This window comes from Ctenocephalides felis, unplaced genomic scaffold (assembly GCF_003426905.1).
Source record: "Ctenocephalides felis isolate EL2017-DRISC unplaced genomic scaffold, ASM342690v1 CF-g0.4_SCAFFOLD_01170, whole genome shotgun sequence".
In the NCBI taxonomy this organism is placed as follows: Eukaryota; Metazoa; Arthropoda; class Insecta; order Siphonaptera; family Pulicidae; genus Ctenocephalides; species Ctenocephalides felis.
The window spans coordinates 33,611,714-33,633,477 of record NW_020537324.1 but is presented as its reverse complement, the minus strand read 5'-3'; the positions used below and the strand labels follow the sequence as shown (position 1 = coordinate 33,633,477).

The window sequence follows — 21,764 nt, the reverse complement described above, 5'->3', positions numbered from 1 at the left end:
GTATTATAACATACAATTTTGGGTTAACATCTCGTGAATAGTTTTGAATCCAACAGTCTTGTATTATATTATACAATTTTGGGTTAAAATCTCGTGAATAGTTTTGGATCCAACAGTCTTGTATTATATTATACAATTTTGGGTTAACATCTCGTGAATAGTTTTGGATCCAACAGTCTTGTATTATATTATACAATTTTGGGTTAACATCTCGTGAATAGTTTTGAATCCAACAGTCTTGTATTATATTATACATTTTTGGGTTAACATCTCGTGAATAGTTTTGGATCCAACAGTCTTGTATTATAACATACAATTTTGGGTTAACATCTCGTGAATAGTTTTGGGTCCAACAGTCTTGTATTATATTATACAATTTTGGGTTAACATCTCGTGAATAGGTGTTTTGGATCCAACAGTCTTGTATTATATTACACACGATTAAAAACAGCTTTAATAATCCTTTCTATAAGAAATATGTAAAAATTACATTACTATAATTAATTATTTTTCTTTACAGTATCAAACGTCGCCTGCAGACGAGAGCTTCTAACATCAGACGGCGGCAGTCCTCATTCAATAACCGCCGGCGGTAGTCCTCGTTTGCATCACCGGGCTAGTGTGGTTACCAGCACAGCCTTGGGCGGGATGGTTGCAGGCGGCGGTCTCATTGCCAATGCAGCCACTGTCTCGTCTCTGACTGGTGGAAATGATGACAAAGAATTCAGTGATGGTCAGAACGAGGTCACAAGCAGCGGAGAAAGCGGTGGTGACATGCCAGTAGTCAGAACTATTTCAGCTGCATTAGTGAGTAACTAAAATAAATACATAATGTTTGAAACATTATACTAAAAGAAATCACCATAATACCATATGTATTAGTAATTTGCTTAATTCATATTGTACGAAATCATTTGTATTATTAGTCACTTATTCCTGGAAAACTACTTTAAATATTACAACTACTAGTTAGAGTGGTAGTCACTTAATTACATAATTATTTTCACATATTTACATACTTATTCCAAACATTTTTAATATAAAACATACAACTTATCTTAGACTTATCTTTAACCCTCGGTGCAAATAGTGCCCATGTCCATACCTCAGGCCCGATTCACATTACACACTAATCACATATTATACTTTCGGTTTGATGACAGCTTCCGATGCCGATTATAAAAATAGCTTATTAGACAGTTTGCATCAATTTGATTTAACCACGTTTTTTGTGTATTTACCTACTCTTATAAGTGTAATGTAATCTTTCCTTGAAACAAGTTCTAAACAAGTGTTTGGATAGAGCGTTATTAATGATGATATATAAATGATAAGTAGATACAAAACTTTTCGATATTTTGAAAGGAACAACAGAAACAAAGCATGACTCTTTTTAGGTCTAGCAATAAGAATATTGTGACAAATGAAGGTTGATGCCCGCTTTCTTGGATGTGCCAAATATTATATCTTAGAATTGACTAAAGACTGCCAAATATTATATCTTAGCATTGCATCCCCATTACGAAAGGGTTACTCCTCGTCCTCGGAGGATGTTACATTTCTTAATTACGCTTTTCAACCCTTGACTTTGACCTTATATTACAGGAACCCTAATAGAAGTAGGTGGGGGAGTACATTTGCACTGAGGGTTGTGCAACCCTTTGACGACAATACCAATTGTCGTTACAATATATATAGATATATTATATATATATATATATATATATTATTGTTTTCATTGTGTAAAATCACCAACTTCTGTTTCCGGGTGCAATTGGTTTTCCCTGTATTTTCTCTTCTCGCGCAAGTCGTTGATCGAATGCATTCTTTTTCGTCTCATTTGTTTTAGCTTTTCTATAATATTTCACCTTTAATGACATCGTGGAGAAAATAACAATATGTAATCGATCTCATTTACATTTCTTTTCACAACCGTATTCGGAAGAATTCTTTCCACTGCGGTCTATTTATTTTCTGGCACCACATCTCGAATCACTCTTCGGTGTTTTATTCAAAATTCATGTCATAAACTGGTTGAAATAAATCAGTATTTAAAATACTTCTATTAATTGGTATCAATTGAATCCATTACTATCTTTTCAGCAAAAAGCTCTCGATCAGGCTATTCCAGTGCGAAGTCCCGAAGCGATAGCTGCGGAAGACATCAAAGCTGAAACACTGGAAAAACTTTTCGAAAATAAATCCGTTGTGAGAAACGTTTGGAGATGGAGAAAAAATTAGAATCGTTGCGTAAGAAACAAGACAAGGAACGGCAAAAGTCTTGGAGGGTAGCGGATTAGCTGAGAAGAGATCTTCTAAATTCTATATGAGCAGTAACTTGTGAAGAGGCTATCCAGTATTAAAAATATGTAAATATAGTAATAGATGATATAGTAAAAAATATTATTTATTGAGGTGCCTTATAATATCTGATCGCGTACAGACATACCAGAATGTCTGTTTGACCATCACGTTTTCCCAAATCTTCACCACATTATTGAATGTGATATTTAATTTTTGATCATTTTTTGAATCAAGGTATTCTAAAATGTACCTATTTCATTTTCAAATGATATTGCTCTTCTATATAAATTAGATCTCCAATTTAAATTAGTGTGAAGTTCGGCCGACTTATAAATACTATTATTAGTTAATGTTTGTAATTTAGTTAACCTGTTTATTTCGCATTTTATGAAAATTTTTTTATTGAATTTCAGCAGTGACGCACCTTGGTCATCGGCGGGATCTTTAGGAAGTGTTGATGGAGATAGTCACGCTGTGGCTGCCGCCGCTTCATGTCCAGCTTTAGCTCGGCTGGTTCGCGAGCACGCTATTCAACTCAAAGAACTTCAGGAACGATATCATGAACAATATATTCCATAGCCGAAAAGGCTTTAAAACAATCTCAGGCCAATCAGATGAAAGCTTTGAGGGTAAGTAAATAACAGGAGCTGTTATAACACAATTATGTAAATCTGGCTCCCGAATTTGAGTTTTAACTTATTGTGTTTGCTTTTCTTCATTAATTGCTATTGTTTAAATAATATTTTTGCACTATTTACATTTCAATTTACTACTAGGTGTGAGTGGTATTTTTCCCTAATCCAAGTTGCATGTACTTTCCTATGTGATAATCGACTTAACCAAAAAGAATTGTCATTTGGTAAATTCAAATTATTAAGATAAGAATTTTAAATATTTATTTCGAAAATAAACATTTCGTTTCTCACTAAATACTAAGTAAGTTTTCAATTGATATCTTCAAAATCATTTTTTGGAATTTAGTGGAGGTCCATAGTATAAATATTATATCTTACTTAAAAAAATCTTACTTAAAAAAAATTTTCTTACTTAAACATAAATATTTTAATTTTGTTTGTAGGCTTTGCTAGATAGAGAAACGGCGGAATTAGGACAAATATTAGAGACGACGAGGCGGAAAGAAGTCAAAGATCTTGCTAAAAAGCATCGAGATCGAGATGAACTCATTCGTATGAAAAGAGAAGTGAGATTTATACATTATTTTATTAAATTGTGATAACATCTATAATAATTTAAGTTGTAACTAAAAAATAATCGGTCAATTTTAATTTCAATTTCTAGGACTGATGCTTTTTTACAATCATAAATATAAAATGAAAATAATTTAACAATTTAATTATGAAAATAAAGCCTTATTTTACTAAGTTATTTTTTCTACATTAATAATATTAACTTCTAATTAAATTGTATTATACCTTCAGGTGGCAACAGCAATCGTCGAAAGGGGTGTTGCTGAACGAGTTAGACTTGCACAAGATTATGAGAGAAGAATTGATGTTCTACAACGTGAACATAATCTTGTGAAAAAAAATCTTGAAGAACATCGACTGAAGGTGAAAGAATAGAAATATTTTATTACGTAAAAGAGCACTATATTGACTAATTATGGCAAACTTTCAAACAAAATCTAGATATTTGCGTAAAGTTTTCTGGTTATTATCTAAAGATATTATCTAAAGTAATTACCTAAAATATTCAAACTGAATAATTGTGAGAAAAATATTAAGAGAGAGTTTGAACAAATTGTACCGGTATCAATTTGCTCCTATTAGATAGAATTGTAGGCAGATCTCAATCTATCAAGAATAGATTGAAGATAAACAATAGAGGTTAAAGATATTAAATTTGTTTTCATATGATGCCTTTTGTTAAGGAGGTTGAAACTTCAAGGTTACGCCTTACTCAATAATGCTTTCTGAATAAGTATAATATTTTATTCACAATTTCCAATTATGAATGATGCGATTTTATTACCAAAGGGTATGGGCGTGTTTCCATACAGAATTGGACCCATCCCTGGTATTTAAAAGATTTTGATGCCATTTTATAGGTATTTTCGAGAAAAGTCGAAGTACCAAATTTCAAATCCGTAGCTCATCATTTGGTCGAGATATCAGTCAAAACATGTGAAAGTGGCCCCTTTTTTAAACTCACTTTTTGTCGGAAATATGAGAGATATCGAAAAAATGTAAACGTCATTTTATTTATTCTGATCTTGTCTATGTTGTTCATAACAAAAAAGTAAAAAAATTATTTGTTAGTGCGTAAAAAGGTAAAAATGATTTTTCATTTTCCATTTTCTGCCAGTGCGGTTCTTTCGACTACTTTTAAATTAGCATCATTCGAAAGCCTGTACATTTTTCTTCTGTAATTAAAAAATTCATTGAAATGTAAGTGGAACTTCGTGGTGAAAAGTTGGAAAAATTTAAGCTAATACACGCGCTGCCGGTACAAGAACACCCATATAAAGTCATCGTGCAGAAAATATCAACATGGATTCGATCTCATTTCCTTTTCTTTTCACAGCCTTATTCGGAAGAATTCTTTCTTTTTGTCTTCGCACTCGCATCTCGAACCACATCTCGAACCACCCTTCGGTGTTTTATTCAAAATTCATGTTATAAATTGGTTGAAATCATCTATCAGTATTTAAGATATTTCTGCATAAGGAGCAAGCATAAGGCTCGTCGTTATCGCGCGTCTCGATAAATGCGGTATATACTTATTGAAATATTTATTAAAATCCAAAATTCATTTATATTTTGTATATAAGTATATTTCAATATTTTTTATATATTAAACTCACAAATTTCATACAATATCTTCTTTAATTGACACCAATAAAATTATTTTCTTACCCTAGTATAGGTACTAAGCTAGTTATAAGAATTCATTCTGTACGCATTGCTTGAACCATTTACAACAAACTAAGAAATACAAATCATTTTATAACTATTACTCATTATTCAATCAGCTATCTTATATCAGCCTAATATAGCCTTTTTAATAATAAATTATATCTGGTCCTTCGAGATAATTACAGTGTCCGTGTGTAGTGAAATTAATTTACTTTTTAATAAATATTGCGTCGGGCGTCTACAACTATAGTTGTATAAAGCATCGTTGGAGTAAGTAATGTACTATCACATACATCTTATAAACCTATAAATCTGTAAACCCATCAAAATTTTTTTGTAAGTTTTTGTAACAAATTAAGTAAGTCATTTTTAGTTAGTAAGAATTTTGATAGAAAAACGGTTTGATTTAATGCTTAAATTATTTTCAATATTTTATTACCAGGCGAAGAATGATTTGGAACTGGAGTATTCTAGTCGCATAAGTTCCGCCGAGTGCGGTGAAACCGCCGGCAGTGGCGCCTCCACGGCGGCGGTGTCGAGCTTACAGGAACAGCCGTTGGAGCTGTAGCACGAGCGGCTCTCGACCATCAGCGAGACAATCTCCGCCACAACCAATTCCAAATGCGGTAAATGTAATAGTTGTTGTCGGACCGCCGACAGTCCGTGACAGCCACAGCTGACCAAACACGGCCAATGTGAGTAAAATGACATTTAGATTTAATGTGTTTTTTATGACTGTTATAAATTCATACTTATTATTGAATCGATTATATAAAAGATGATAATAGCAGTGCTAGTGGCAGAGATTTCAAACTCAGTTTGATCTTAAAATTACAGTAGTTAAGGTAACACAGGTACAGAATTCCGGTGTAGTACATAATTTCGTGATATTTTCATTTCATCGCAAATAAAATTTTTATACAATTCAACATCAAGAATATAGTTAGTTAAATAGTTTCAATTTATTAAATGTTTCAATTAATTTTTAAAGCCGTATCGAGCTTATGATCGTAGCCCGTACGGCGTTGTTGTTTAGCCCAAGAGACTCTTCCATATTCTTAATAATTATAAGTGACGCTAAGTTTAATCTACTTAAATCTATGAAATTATTGGTTAATATTAATATAAAATAACTTTATAATTAATTATTTAACATACTTTTCGAGAAATTGTCAATTTCATGAATACCGTAATTATGTTCACACTACTGAGGTAGTTTATGTAATTCCGTGCATATCACGAAATAACGAAAGATTGGCTTAAAATATTTTTGTCTTTTATTTTCAACTATCGTTAAATTCAGTCGTGTTTTATATGTACATAGGTTTGATAATGAAAGAATATTGTAACGTAATTACAATATATGTTTTTTGCATTTTTAGCTCTTATAATTAAGTTTGAAATTAGTGGGGTGGGTGGCATCGTGCTTTAAGGCAAATTGCTGGAACTTCCCGTACCGTAACGAAATGTTCGAGGAATACTGAATGTTCTCCAATAGATTATTATAAATATTGTAACATTGTCTAATATTTATAAGAATTATATAAACTGAATTGCAAAGTTGAAATTATTTGTAAGGTATATTAAAACTATAGTCAGAATTAAAAATAAAATCTGAATTATTTTCGATATACAAAAAATTTAAAAAAAATAATTATTTTGAAGACAAGCATAAAGTTCTTTGAATCATTCAAATCGGACGCTTAGTTCTCTCAAAAACTTAAATTTTTTACATATTTAGCTCAGTATCTTTGAAATGGATGGGCCTGTCTTTGCCAAAAACTAATAAACCCTTCTCCCAATCATTACTAATTGAATGTTTTTTAGATCATTCAAATCAGATGCTCCGTTCGCTCAAAAAGTCGATTTTTATTTTCTGCACTCTTTGCTCCGTATCTCCGAAACGGCTGGAGCTCTTCTCCCTATCAATAGGAATCGAATGTTTTTTGAACCATTCAAATCGGTTGATCCGTGCGCCCGAAAACGTGACTGGAAATTTGGACACTGGACACCCACACACACACACACATCCATTTTTTCTGAGGTATGCCAAAATGTTCAGAAACCTTCAAAACGTCGAGAATTGTAAAAATTTTCAATTCCGATTTTTGGCCCATTACAATAACTTACCCCACGGGAAGTTAATAACTACTCTCTCGTAATAAAATACACAAGTTTTTCACTCACAAACTTTTCGAAGGAAAAGATTGTTTTCGCCAGAATATCCGATTTGCTAATTTTATGTTTTCTCAACGTTTCATTCTGAATCAAATGACACAGTATGTTCTGTGTGCGGGAAGGATAATTTTCGACCTTTTGTTGAGGTTTTCACAGAAACGGCTGAGCTGATTTAAAAAAAATTCAAGCCATTCGATTGATATTTACTCGCATTGGTTGTTGGTTATACGACCGGCTGAACCATTTCTTTAGAATTAGTGCAAATTGAAGAGAATAAGTACAAGTGCAAATTTTTTCGTCCACATGTGAGCGAAAATTTCAGAACCAATTTTGAAAATTTTAAATTCTATCTTATCTAATAAGTTGGAAGATATCTTCTGGAAATTGTGTTGATTTTTAGTTAAGATTTTAGTTAAGTTTTTAATAAAGATTCGTCATTTTTTATGAAACTGTATATGGTGATAAAGTACTTGGCTAATGAACACACGTGTTTCGGCAAAATACAGATCATTTCTATAAATGACGTGTTCTACGATGCAAAATGTTGTTTTATAATAATCCTATAAGTCTACTCTATCAATAGAACAGTTTTAAATATTTGGTTCGCTTTCCTACTTTTTCTGAAAATCATCTTTAAAGTCAAACGTTTAGTCAATTCCGGAATATGGTACACTTACTATAAATGCTTTTCATCAAAACCAGACTTTTTTAACAGAAATATGTATATGGAAGTAACATGGAACAGAGCTGCTACTGCATATTCTCGTAGGAAAATAAATAAATAGACTCGTATAAAAATGTATAATATGGAAACAGTGATAAAAAACTCAGTCACTCGATGTAACTCGATAAGAACTATCGTTGATCAGTTTTGCGCAACGATAGGTCAAGCCGTTTCTTTGTAATTGGCAGAAAGTGTTGTCTTCCTAACAGTTCATCCATCGTCTAATAACCTATTAGGTGTCCTATTAGTAATAGGACACCCTCTATTCGTAAAATACGGGAAAAGAATTCGATTACTAAGACCGGTGTGAAACTATTTTCCGACTGTGCTAGGCAACAAGTTATAGACAGAAATATGTTAAGGATAATGCCGTGGTAAAAAGCGAGCTTAAACGTAATATATGGTTGGCAATATCGTAAAATTTGGTTTGTATTGTCCTGGCAATATTCAAGAAATCTGGTGTCATGTGCACTGGGCGTATGATATGTATCTTTATTGTCTAGGAGTATACATATTTATGAAATATATTTTAATAGTATTATGCATTCTTCGAATTCTGTTTATTTTTAGGAAGACAAGTACGATAATATTTAACATTTGATAAATATTTAATTGTTTTTTAACATTTTTTTACAGAATCCTATGAAAAGCGGTTTGCAAGCATGCAGATCGTCATAGATCTCTCGATAGAAAATTAATTTCGACATAGCACCATATGCCTATGGTTAAAGGTGCAATTTGTGTGTCAGTTCCAACCTTGCTTAAAAGCAAATTTACCGATTCGGTTTGTCTAATTGCAGCTCCAAAATTGAAGGTAATTCAAAGAAAATTATCTTAGGCAATAGTAATATATCTGAAGATTTCATGTGAGATCCCACGTTTTGAAACTGTTTTAAAATATTCGCTTCAAAAACTCAGCGTTCGTGTATTATTAAACAATTTAGTTATTGTGTAAATACTGCAGAAATTTATTTATTGAAGAAAATCTCATAGTGTTTTAAGTTACCTGCTAATAAATTAATATATTTTAATAGCACTTTTATATTAGTATGATTTGTCTATAATATTTTAATTCATGAATATATGACAAATAATAATAGTATCAAATTTCAATTTAAATCAAATTAATATATTTTATATGTGTATTTTAAATATTATTTATCTCTGTTAATTATTTTTGCGGTAATTCTGCAAGACTGATTTCACAAAAACTGCACAAGTATTAGAGTTTATAGATAAAAGTATTAAAAATCGTGTTGAATTTTTTTGTTATTCTTACTATTATTGTGAATTTTATCGTCGTTCAAATTAAATATATAAAACTCATAAACTTATGTAGTAGGTGTAGCATAAAGTGAATAAATGTCTATATTTCTAGCATTTGAGTTTAAGAATTGTAATATACTAGGTATAGGAATTTATAATATTTTGAGTGCCATATGTATTGCTTTATTATGCATGATACCGTAAACAACTTGATCTTATACATGTGAAAAATGTATATTTTTTTCTTTACAAACAATGTATTGGACTTTTAGGTTTATTCGTGATGGTGATGCTGAAGTTCAAGCAATATTAAAATTACTTACAGATTAAGAAATTTTTAAAATTAAATTTTTCATTTAAATATGATTTTATTGAAATATCAGTTTCAACGCATTAATATTTTTTATTTCGCCCAAAGTATTCAATCAATTATGATAGCATAATACATTCGAAATCCAAGAAGTGATGTGGTAAAAACGCATACAATTTTATACTTCAACTGCAGAATGCAGAAGTAAAGAACTCTATAAAAATTAAAAATGTGGTTAAAAAATTAGTAGCTTTTTTTTAACTAATCATAATAGGGGAGATCCAGTACGGTTGTTGCACTTTTTTATCAGCAATAATTTTAGTTATGATTTATAAGGTGACTATACGTCCCGGTTTGGCCGGGACAGTCCCAAATTTTCACATTGTGTCCCGGTTTGTTCCAAACGTAATATTTGTCCCGGATTTAGATCTTTTGTTCCGGATTGTCCCGGTTTTTTGAAAATTAAAAGGTAAATCGCCAAAAATTGTGAAAACAAATGAAAAGTGATATTTTTAAAATCAATTATCAAGAAAGTGAAATAGAATTTTATACAAGGCTCAAAAGCCAAAAATATAAGATCGAAAAATATATAATATATAATATAATATCATAGATAAAAAAGTTGTACATATAATCAAAAAATAAAAGTCTGCAATTCTGATTAAAAGAGAAATATTTATATGGAAAACCTTCTTTTTTATTGTTTTCTTAAATAACATATGCTCCCCATGTGAATGTAGGGAGCTGGCTCAAAGCAATAATGGAAACTTGTTCGAACAAAAATACTTCATCTTTCTTCCTTTGAACCCTATCTCAAAATCAGTATAGTTTAACTGTTAGGGCGATTGCCACTATAGTAACCTGGCACAACCGTACCCAGTCTGTACTGTTAAACCATATTAATACTTCAAAAGGGTTTTGTGGTGTTTTAGGGAGTTCACTACATTCACCATTTTAGAGACTTTTAATGTAAATAACCACCAAAAATACGACCAAAGTTGTTATTTAAATCTATTTCGACAACATACCAGTATTATAACTGAACCTTTTATATCTAAACTTTTAAAGTAATTTTTAAGCAAAATTGTCCTGGTCACATATTTAATTTTACACACGATTTACTGTGAAGATAGCAAAAGAAATTCATTATAAGAATATTATTATATTAGTCATTACATTTCTGTATAAGCACAATTTACTATAAATAATTAATAACGCAACAATAACAGCCAATTGAATCTAGTTAAAAGAACTTCGATTTAGCATACATTTTTTTTATTAAGTGATATTATTAACTTTGGTGATGCTTTTATAATACTGTAAAGAATTTGACTGTGATCATGTATTGCAATTATATGGCACTCATTTATGTGTGATTACTATTCATATTTTCTTAGTAAAAAGTTGTTGAAGAACATTCCCTATACTTAAGTAGCCAACTATTTTTAAAACTGTTAGTTTAATAATTAAAAATTGTTTGTATAGTTTATGTGACGTTTATAATTCAAATTAATTTAATTAATTTAATTCAAATTTTAAGTCAGTTTTAATGGTTGTGATTTAATTTTAGCAAATTTAGCTTAATTATAGCATGATTATTTTTCTTTAGATTACCATGGCGCTTTGTATTAGTTATGATATCGTTTTTCTATCTTGAATGAATTTTAATTTTCAGTATTTAACATTTAGTTTATTATTGTTTATTTTAGTTTATAAATAATGAGCAATATATAAAGAGAGCAAAAGTTTTTGAATATTTTTATGGTAATAAAATGAGCCAGGCAGTTTTTTGTAAAGACAGTGAAATTCGAGGTTTGGTGGTTTGTCGGAATTTTGACAATTAATTTATAATGATTTTACGTTAATTATATTTTTATTTTAATTAAGATTTAAATTCTTAATTGGAAATTCTTTATATTGAACGAGAGATAGTATTAAATTATTTTTTTAATTCAGCTCTTGGCAGGTAACTATAATATATAAGGTCTATCTCTATTCTCTACATTATAGTTTGCTTGAAAATTTCAATACTAAATTTAAAAAATAGCAATTGCTCGAAGAGTTAGTTTTTTAGTCAAAAGGTTTAGTTCGTATTTCTTAAGTTTCTTTTTTAATTTAGCCCTTAGCAGATCACTTTACGAGGTCTGTTCAAAAAGTACCCGGAATTTTCGTTTTTTCAAAAAAATATTTATTTATTCGTCTACATTAATGTGGTCCCCTTCAAAGTAGTCCCCCCAGATATAATACACTTATGCCAGCGTTTTTTCCAATTTTCGAAGCACCCTTGATATTCACTTTTTGATATGTCCTTGAGCACTCTCAGCGATTTTCTTCAATCGAGGAAAACCGCCGTCCTTTCATGGGTCTCTTCTACTTTGGGAATAGGAAAAAGTCACACGGAGCCATATCTGGTGAATTTTTGCACTTTGCAACACTTTATTTCATTTTTTACGCAAAATTTAATACAAATTCTTTGACTTTTCAATTCTTCCATTGTAAAAATCGCCGAGCTCAGAAAAACACGTCGAACCTTAGCGACTACCACAGACAAAGTAAACAGTGAATATAGCTGAAAATTTCATCATACTTTAGGGGCATGTATACCAACACAATAAAAAAAATTTTTGACAATCAGACACTCCAGACCCGCGAAATTTAATTATTAGTAATTCCGGGTACTTTTTGAACACACCTCGTATAATATAGAGTCCTATTCTTTATTATTGTTTGCTTGAAAATTTTAAAACTAAATTTACGAAATATGATTGCTCAAAGCAGTAGGTTTTTCTTATATAAAATGCTTTAAGTTTTAATCTATTATAATTTTTTTTGTTAATTCAGCCTTTGGCAGGTTACCCTATAATATAGAGTCTATCTCTACATTATTATTTGCCTGAAAATTTCAATATTAAATTTAAAATATAGCTATTGGTCAAAGATGTAATTTTTTCTTATATAAAATGCTTCAAGTTTTAGTCTATTATGATTTTTTTTAATGCAGCCTTCGGCAGAATACCCTACAATATAGAGTCTATCTCTACATTATTGTTTGCTTGAAAATTTCAATACTAATTTCATTAAATAGCAGTTTATCAAGAAAGTAGATTTTTGATCTCCGTTTCAGTTATTGTATTTTCAACATTTGCATCATTTTAATGGATTTCTTTTTATTAGTAAAACAAAATATATATACTTTTATTTTAAAAAATAAGTACATAAATTCAATCAAAACCTTTTCCAAAACCTTCAATAATTCACTGGAATCATTTTTGAGTTTTCGAATTAATCCAGAAATATGTGCAAGGTCCATACAATGTCGTTGGTTATCGTTCGTATTTTTTTAATTTAATTAATTTCTAATTTATTTTTTATTTTATTATTTTAAAAAAGTCTATTTATAAGCTTTTTGTACTTAACTGTTACATTTTATATATAAAAATACACTTTATACTAACGAGTAAGCACAAGTGTTGATTATGTGAGTAGTAAATTTCGGTTGCTTGTGTAATTTAGGGATGGGCATTTTTTTTAAATTTCGATACTTTTCATGTTATTGATATTATTAAATATACGATTATCAATATTTTTGTTATTCACGTATACTTCTGGCAAACTGGATCAGAAAATAAAACTGTTAAGAAAAGGAGTAAAATATAAATTCAAAAAGCTAGTATGCTATTCTCGATATTTTAGTATTCGAGATTGATATCCATTATTTTCATGATACAAAATTTTATGCCAATTGGTTTAAAAAAAATTATGCCCTTTGGATACAAAATTTTATGCCAATTGGATAAAAGTCAACAAAATAATGCTTACATTTTGGTAAACGTAAATGGTTACGGAATTATTGCTATAAAATGAGATTTTGACAGAGAGACCATTTGTACCATTGAATAAATTCTAAAACCTTCTATTATATCTAATTTTTCTATTAAACTGATGATATTTTTCTATAAAACTATGAAAAATCTCATTTCAAAATTAGTGTAACTAGTGGTGTTTTTTTTTCACAAATCGGCCGTGTTTGAAAACTAAATATCTTTTTATCTCTCTCTATAAATCTAGTATCGAATTTTGATAGAATCGAAATCGAAATTACCCATTCCAAAGTGTATATGTGAGGATTAAACTAATATTTAGATATAGAAAAACTGTTTACTGGAAATCAATATATGAAAGTTATTTATTTTTATGCGAGATTGAATGTCTAATTGAAATGTAAATAATGTCTGTTTAAAAGAATTTATACAAGTGCTGGCAACTTGTTTATTTATTGCTTATATGTGGATTAACACACGATAAACATACAATATAAATATATATATATATATATATATATATATATATATATATTGTGTGGCACAAGATGTTATAAAATGCGACAAAATTTTAAATATATATAAGTGTATTTTATATAATTTTATTTCAATATCTATAAGATTAGAACAAATCACAAAATTTGGCAAGAACATATATAAATATAGGAACAAATCTATGATTGTATTAAAAGCTCTCTGTTATTGATGCATACACTTGACAATCACATTATGAAAAATATATTGATATTAATACCATAGTTATATAATATAATACGAAAACTATTTGTGTAATATTTGGACACCATTTGGACGCTCGGGCACGGCGACAAGGAACGTTGTTTAAATTTAAAAAAAAAATTAGGAACGTTCATATATTACGTAAGACGGACATTTTCACATTTTCCGAAGTTTTTGAAAAAAATATATCTGTATAGTTCGAAAGTTTTTAACGTCGCACCTAATGGATGAACGTCCCCAGAATAGAAACATGTGTGTTATAAAAAATGAATCTGTTGTGATTATCGATGTTAATATATATTTTTAAATTTCTAGGTAGTTGAAAACGAAATATATGAAATATTAAAATTAACTCATATGTTGCAGGTTTAATATACGTTATTTGAGATTGCTTTATCAGCCACGATAATTTTTGATACTATAACTAAAACTAAAATTTTGATTTTAGATAATAATTTAAATAAATTATTTTGTTGGATTTCATTGCAACTAATAGTTAACTAGTAGCAGTGAACTTTAGGCAAAATATGGACAAAATGATAATGACCATATTTAATTTTTTCAATTTTTTAATTGAAAAAGATATATTTCAATATATAAAATGTATACTGCATAATGGTGGATTGGTACTGGTACATAAGTCTACCCTTGGCTATTATACTTCTCCATTAGATATTTTACATCAGTACATTCATATGCAATATAAAATGACCTTTTTTTAAAAAAATAGTAATGTAATATAATATGAATGACTTTATCTGAAAATTGGCTAGTATTAGTAATGTCTCCGCGACTGTATAACATGAGGAAAGCCATAATAATAATCCAGTCAGATGTTGAGCGTCATTGTCACAGTCTTTTCGAAGTAATCAATTCAAACGTATTTCGCGCTTACAAAAGTTTATTTTGAAGATGGTTTCGTCATGTTTTTTGGGACTTATTCACTATAGTAATTGCTTTCGGTGATTTCGATCAAATCTTTTGCAATTATTAGGACTTTGATGGAATTTTGATTATTTATTCATTTTTGTTCACTTTCGGACAAAATGGCATATACTTATATAATGAACAAAATGACATAGTGCTATTTTGCAAGAACTACAGAGTAGTTCATTTAAGGTCAAAATAAGAAAATTGAAACTTGTCAAAGGTGATTGATCTTCTAACTTTTACTCCAACTAATTCTAAAAACAGATCAACGGATCCAGCGGTAAAATTTCGCCTATACATCTGCTTAACAAGCTGTGTGTACAAATGTCGCTTATGGACGACATCCCTTTGACAACTAGTGTGAATTCATTAAAAATTATTACTCGACAAAATCCATTATTTCGACTTTTGATTCAATATTCATTACTCTGAGCAATATTATTGAGAATTCTAATTTGTTATTGAGATTCTTAATTTTTGTGAAGTGTAATTTTTATATTTTAAATATATTTTTCTATCCTAATGATTTAAGGAGCAATAAAAATTATTTTCGTCATAATTTTTTGTTTTCTGTGGAAATAGTAAACATAATATTGAATCCAGGATGAAATTAATTGATACGGCAATGCAGTAGTACCCCGCCTTACGAGCGACTCGTCAAACGTGTTTTCAGAGATACAAGCCGCCAAAGACGCTTCTTTATACGAGCAAAATTCGTATCACAAAGCAACGAATCGCTCCTAGCGTATTCGAGAATGTGTGAGTGAGAGGCATAACGTAAACTTATGGTGGGGCGAATGAAATAGATTCAATAGCAATTGTAATAAGGGTTTTTTTCATATGAATCATCATACAATTATTTAAAGTAAATTATTTTAAAGCCACAAATTTCATTTCATTAATATTAGTGTTGTGCATTTGTTCGTGCAAATAAAAAAATACCCGAAAAAGATTCAACTGGTCGAGATCATAAGAATTGTTTTAACAATACATGTACAACTCATTTTCGCAATACAACTTAAAGAAAAAAAATAATACTCATTGGATAGTGTTTTAAACTCAAAAACTAGTATAACGATAATTTAGTAATTTTCAATTAGTTTTTTGCTATTTCTTTTCTTGAAGAATTGTATTTGATCTTAGCAATAAAGTTTTATTGTCTTGGAACGAATGAATAGCATTTTAATGTATTTATATAGAAAAAAAAATGCTTTGAGATACGAGCAATTCAACATGCGATCGTGCTTACGGAACTAATTAAGCTCGTAAGGCGGGGTACCACTGTACTTCATTTGTGATATTGAAGGTGCACCCCGTTGTCGAAGATGATAAAATTATCAAATTATCAAATTGACTACGATTAAAATTTTCAAACTGACGTTTAATACGTTGAATTTCTAAATTTAACCGTTAAATAAACATTTTTTATTTACAAGTTATTTCACTACATTCGTGGCTGATATTTATTTTTGTTCAAGATATTATTGTCTAAGATTAATAATTAAATTTCACTCAAATTTGATTTTTCTATTTGTCCAATAAAAAGTACTTATTAAAATTTTATATGAATCTTATAAGATTCCGCAATGTAAAATAAAAATAATTATATAAATGTGTGTCACAATAATACTAGTTATGTTCGACATAAGTATGTTTATGAAAAAATATTGATATGAGGAGTATATAGATAAGATTTATTTAAAATATAACTGAAAAATCAGTATAAATACGAGTACGTAGTATAAGTAGTGAAATTACTTACACTTTGTTGAATTTAGAAATATTTAGTGATAATTCAATAGTAAAATAATTAAGCCATTGATATATTACTTCGTTATTTTATACGACTAATCAAAGGATTTAAATATATATATGGTATGTTATGAAGAATTGATGTTTGTTTAAGAATATTGTCGCAATATTGTTATATTTATAATTTAGTTGTGATATTTTGTGAATTGGAATTGTATCTTTTTTATATAGCAGTAATTCAATTATTAGACCGAATTCATAATTAGTGTTAGATAATTAATTTTCGGGATACAATTCCGAAAACTTAAGTTATTTATTTGTTAAAAAATTATATTCGCCAAATATGATTATTAGTTGAGTCAATGAATATATCATTAGTTATTTCGAGAGTAGTGTTGATGAATTATTTTGTTTGAAAAATCCCAAGAATATTGTTCCATAAGCAGATTACAATCTAAATAAAATTTTTGATAAATAGTAAACTAATTTTTTCTCAAACTTTCAAGTGATATTACTACATATATTTATAAAATGTGCGATATAAAATTATATTATTTAATAGTATTCATTATTACCATTCAAACCTACTATTTAATTGCAAAGTATTTACTCCTACCAATATAAAGATTTTATTTTTACTTATTTAGCTGATTATATTCGATCATATAAATATTTTCTTTATGTAATCTGGAAATTAAGTGTTCAGATGGGATTCAAGAGATACGTTATTTATTTGTTAAATAATTAAATTCGCCAAATCATAAATATTTGGTTTTTGAAACACTTAAGTCTAATTTATTTTAGCATATAGTTTTACGTTTTTATCCATTTTTTATATTACCTTATATTTATTTTACCTACGTTTAAGAGGTAAAAAATAAACAAAAAAATGTAAAAATTTCTAAATAATTTAAGAAAATTTGATTAAATTATAATTTGATTAAAGTGTTGCTCCAATTATGGATAACAAAGTCAAAGTTGATAATAGACTAATTAATTATATTTATTGAATTTTTTCAATTTCAATATAATTTCATTGTTTTTTATTGTTATTTTAATTGTTTATGAGATATAAAAATAATCTTTTTGAAATATATATTTTAAAAATAATTATTTTTTAAAAAAAAGTGAATTCATTGGATTAATTATCGTTGTAGGAGACTTCATTCTAAATTAAATTATATAAAATTAAAATTATTTTTATCCCTTGAAAATCCTTTCGCATTGTTTTTTAACATCAACATAATATATTTCATGAAATTGTGTCTTTTCTATATCCAAAAGATGGCTGGCTTTAATAAATCCTTAATCAAATCAATCTAAATTAGATTGATTTTTTTTTGTATCCCTAAAAATGCTTCATTGACTCAACTACGTTGCAGAGTTGAAATTCTTACATATAGATGTATGAAAAATAGTAACATGGCTGTAAATTGATTACATCATTTCAAAATATTATATTATGAAATTATTATAAAGAAAAATTGTTACAATTGATGAGATTACTAAATTAACAATATATAGTCCTATCAATTTAGTCTGATGACTCTGCATACGCCCAAAAATGCAAACAGACACATGCATTAATATATATATATATATATATATATATATATATATATAGCTGTGTTTGTAAATAATTTAACATTTACCTTTATAGAAAGTGGCACAATTATTTATTTTGTACCTTTACGTGTGTTACTCTAAAATGATCTGTTACTTCGTTAGAAAACTCGATATCTTGTAAGTCTGTACATATAATTATTAGTCATTTTAAAATAAAAACTCATTAAAAAATACTGCACTCTTATTTTGCTAGGAGTTTGCTCGAAAAAAAAAGGTTTTTGAGGCCATTTACCAAATTATATTTCAGAAGACCTGAATACTTTTTTCTTTCATAGCCTTATGCAACTTACTGAATAGTTACTAGTTAGACGTGTTTTCAAACACTTTTTTTTATTTACTTCTTACAACCAATCTGAACCATGGCTTCAATGAGGGTACAAGGCATTTAGAAATGTTCCCAGTGGGGAATTTCCTTTTATAAATATATTGATTGTTAATTCATTAAATCTTGCGGCCACTTTCTTTTCGGTCTTTGATGGGAACTTGTTTTTGCAGATCTTTTATTATGTGTTTGGATGGCATGCACTCCTTTGATGATATTTCGTAGTTCTCTCCTTGATAACCTTCTGTACATATTTGATGTTTAGATCTCGATGAATTGTTTCTTTGGAGACATACCAGGGCGCGTTCACTATGGCTCGTAATATTTTTAAATGCGCTCTTTGGTTGGTTTTTATATTAGACGCGTTCGCATATGCCCACAGCTCGATACCGTATGTCCATATTGGTACTATTACAGCTTTATATATTAGGATCTTATTCTCATTTGACATCTTAGAGCTTCTTCCAATTATCCAGTAGAGTTCAGGAATTTTTTTGTCTATTTGCTTACGCTTCGCCCTGATGTGGGTACCCCATGTGAGTCCTCTATCGAGGGGAAGTTCTAAGTATTTTATGGAGTTGCTTTTTGGAATTTCTACATTGTTGATTTTTATATCTGAGCAATCTCCATTTCTTTTGATAAAGGTGATGTGGACTGACTTAGTTGAGTTAATAGTAATTTTCCATTTATGAGTCCACTCTTATAGTTCGTGTATATAATGTTGCAGCTGTTCCGAAGCCTTTGTGGCGTCTTCGTGAGTTGATAAAACCTTGGTGTCATCTGCAAATGTCGTTCTCAAACACTTGGGTAACAAAAGTTTTCAATTGCAATGTACTACACACATAAAATATGGCATTTTTTATTTAATAGAATATCAAATTTCTACAATATTCATAATATTGTTGTATAAATGAATATAAGAATACTTATCATAAGAATGAGTAACAATGAAAACGTATTGAATTTAATATGCATCAGTTGTTATAAATATATTTTATGTCATATATCACGGGCAGATAAACTATTCAAGATTGTTGCTATTGTCGTAACTTATAAAAAAGCATGCAGATATATAATAGAATATTTTCAAAATGTATAGAAACAAAAAAACAAAACTCATTTTATAACGTCAAATTATGTATAAATAATAAAATTATTAGTTTAAATTCCTTTACGGTACAGTTTTCATTATAAATATGTTTCATCTCAGAAAATTCCTCAAAATTCTAAATCCAATCCATAATGCTGAAAAATTCTTGTGTCGGTATCTGTCAAAAACCAGCAAAGAGTCGAAGAAATGCAAAGAACTCAGGATGAAAGTTGCAAAAGGTAAAGATGGATGTCCCACCTGTGTGCCACCAAAGTGTCCTCCGCCAAAACCGCCACCGTATGTCAAGGTACGAATTATTTTAATTTCTTCTTAAATTTTATTTGAATTCACGTTACAGGATCATACAATTAAATAGAAACGTATGATATTTTTTGCGTAATAAATTATGTATTCATATATATTATATCTCAGACACATTGTTTGGTGTAGAAGACACATTAAACATTTTGACAAACAATGGGAATTTGAAAAAAAAAATTATATATTTATTTTTATGCGCTTTAAAACTACATTATTAAATTTATTGATGTGTGAAAGAAAAAACAAAAAAAAATGTTTTTTCAATTAGTTATGGGCGTTTGAAAATTGATTAAATTCAAAAAATAGTCACGTGACCGTTAACGGCTACCGTGCCTGTGACGTCAGATTGTAATTGCAACCTCACAACAGCGCAGTGCCGTTATTCTATTAGTGCAGTGCTTACGATTATATTTTACGTAACTTGATAAACACGTCGTAAATTTTCCTTTAAAAACGATTTGTTGAAGTTAATTTAGTTCAACTATATGTGATAAAGGATTTATAAAAGCAAATTCTGATAATGTTCCTAATATTGATATATTTATGGTAGCCGAATTTTTAAAAAATGATTTTCGGTTTAATTCTGCGGAAGTTCGAGACGCCAAGGCATTGATGTAAGTCTGTTAAGAAATATTATAAATCACAATATTTAAGTTTTAATTTTATATTGAATATAATTACCTAATAAATTAATTTTAGAGCATCGCGTGAAAGTTACTTCAAAACTTTGAAGACGATCAAAAAAAATATGTTAGCGTATTGAAATATGATGATGCAAACACTCGAGATCTTATTAAAAAATGTATAGTATTCTGGTCCAAAAATATATACCCAAAGCTGTTCAACTCTGTAGAAAGTTAATAAAGTTAAAGTCTTAATTAGTTATTATTCAATATATTTTGATGATATGATACAAATGCAATAAACGATAAATGTATAATAAATGAATAAAATAATAAATATATGAAATATACATTTAGCAATTTCTTTAGTCATGAAAATATTCTTAAATATTCTTCTTCTTATTCTTCTAAATTTAACTTGAAATTATAGCTGTTTGTAAATTCACTAGTGCTGCTACGATGATAACAATAAAGTCTATTAAAGGTACCATATTATGATTAACAACCGCATGAGGTTTGAGAAAATCAAACTTTTTCATTGGTATTTGTACATAATGGTACAAAACAACAGCGATAACATTTTACGTTTGACATTTTTATATATTTTTGAATATTTAACAATAACAGAACGATATTATATAAAGCTCAAAGCATAGCACATGTTCAAAGCTGTATACTACTATGTATCGCCCGTAACAGAATGACGTCACACGCGCTTGGCTTCGTTCGGGATCTGTCGGCGCTCTTCGATACCGAATACTTTTAATTAGGTATAACTTTTTAATTATTGCGAGAAAAAACAAAAAAAAAAAACTTTGTTATAAAATTCATATATGATCTTTCCATTAAAAAAATAAAAAAAAAAAATTCAAATACCTAATTC

At 28.9% G+C, this 21,764-nt stretch overlaps 1 protein-coding gene across 1 annotated transcript in view; it reads left to right on the top strand.

Moving 5' to 3' along the window:
- Positions 1-3,811: 3,811 nt before the first annotated feature.
- The window catches only part of LOC113366696 (malate dehydrogenase, mitochondrial-like), a 47,885-nt gene continuing 29,932 nt past the window's right edge, over positions 3,812-21,764 (top strand). Inside the window, exons 1-3 of the mRNA XM_026608351.1 lie at positions 3,812-3,875; positions 5,623-5,875; positions 8,719-8,896. Coding sequence (XP_026464136.1) covers positions 8,798-8,896 — 99 coding nt within the window. The 5' untranslated portion in view covers positions 3,812-3,875; positions 5,623-5,875; positions 8,719-8,797. The remainder of the gene's footprint in view (positions 3,876-5,622; positions 5,876-8,718; positions 8,897-21,764) is intronic.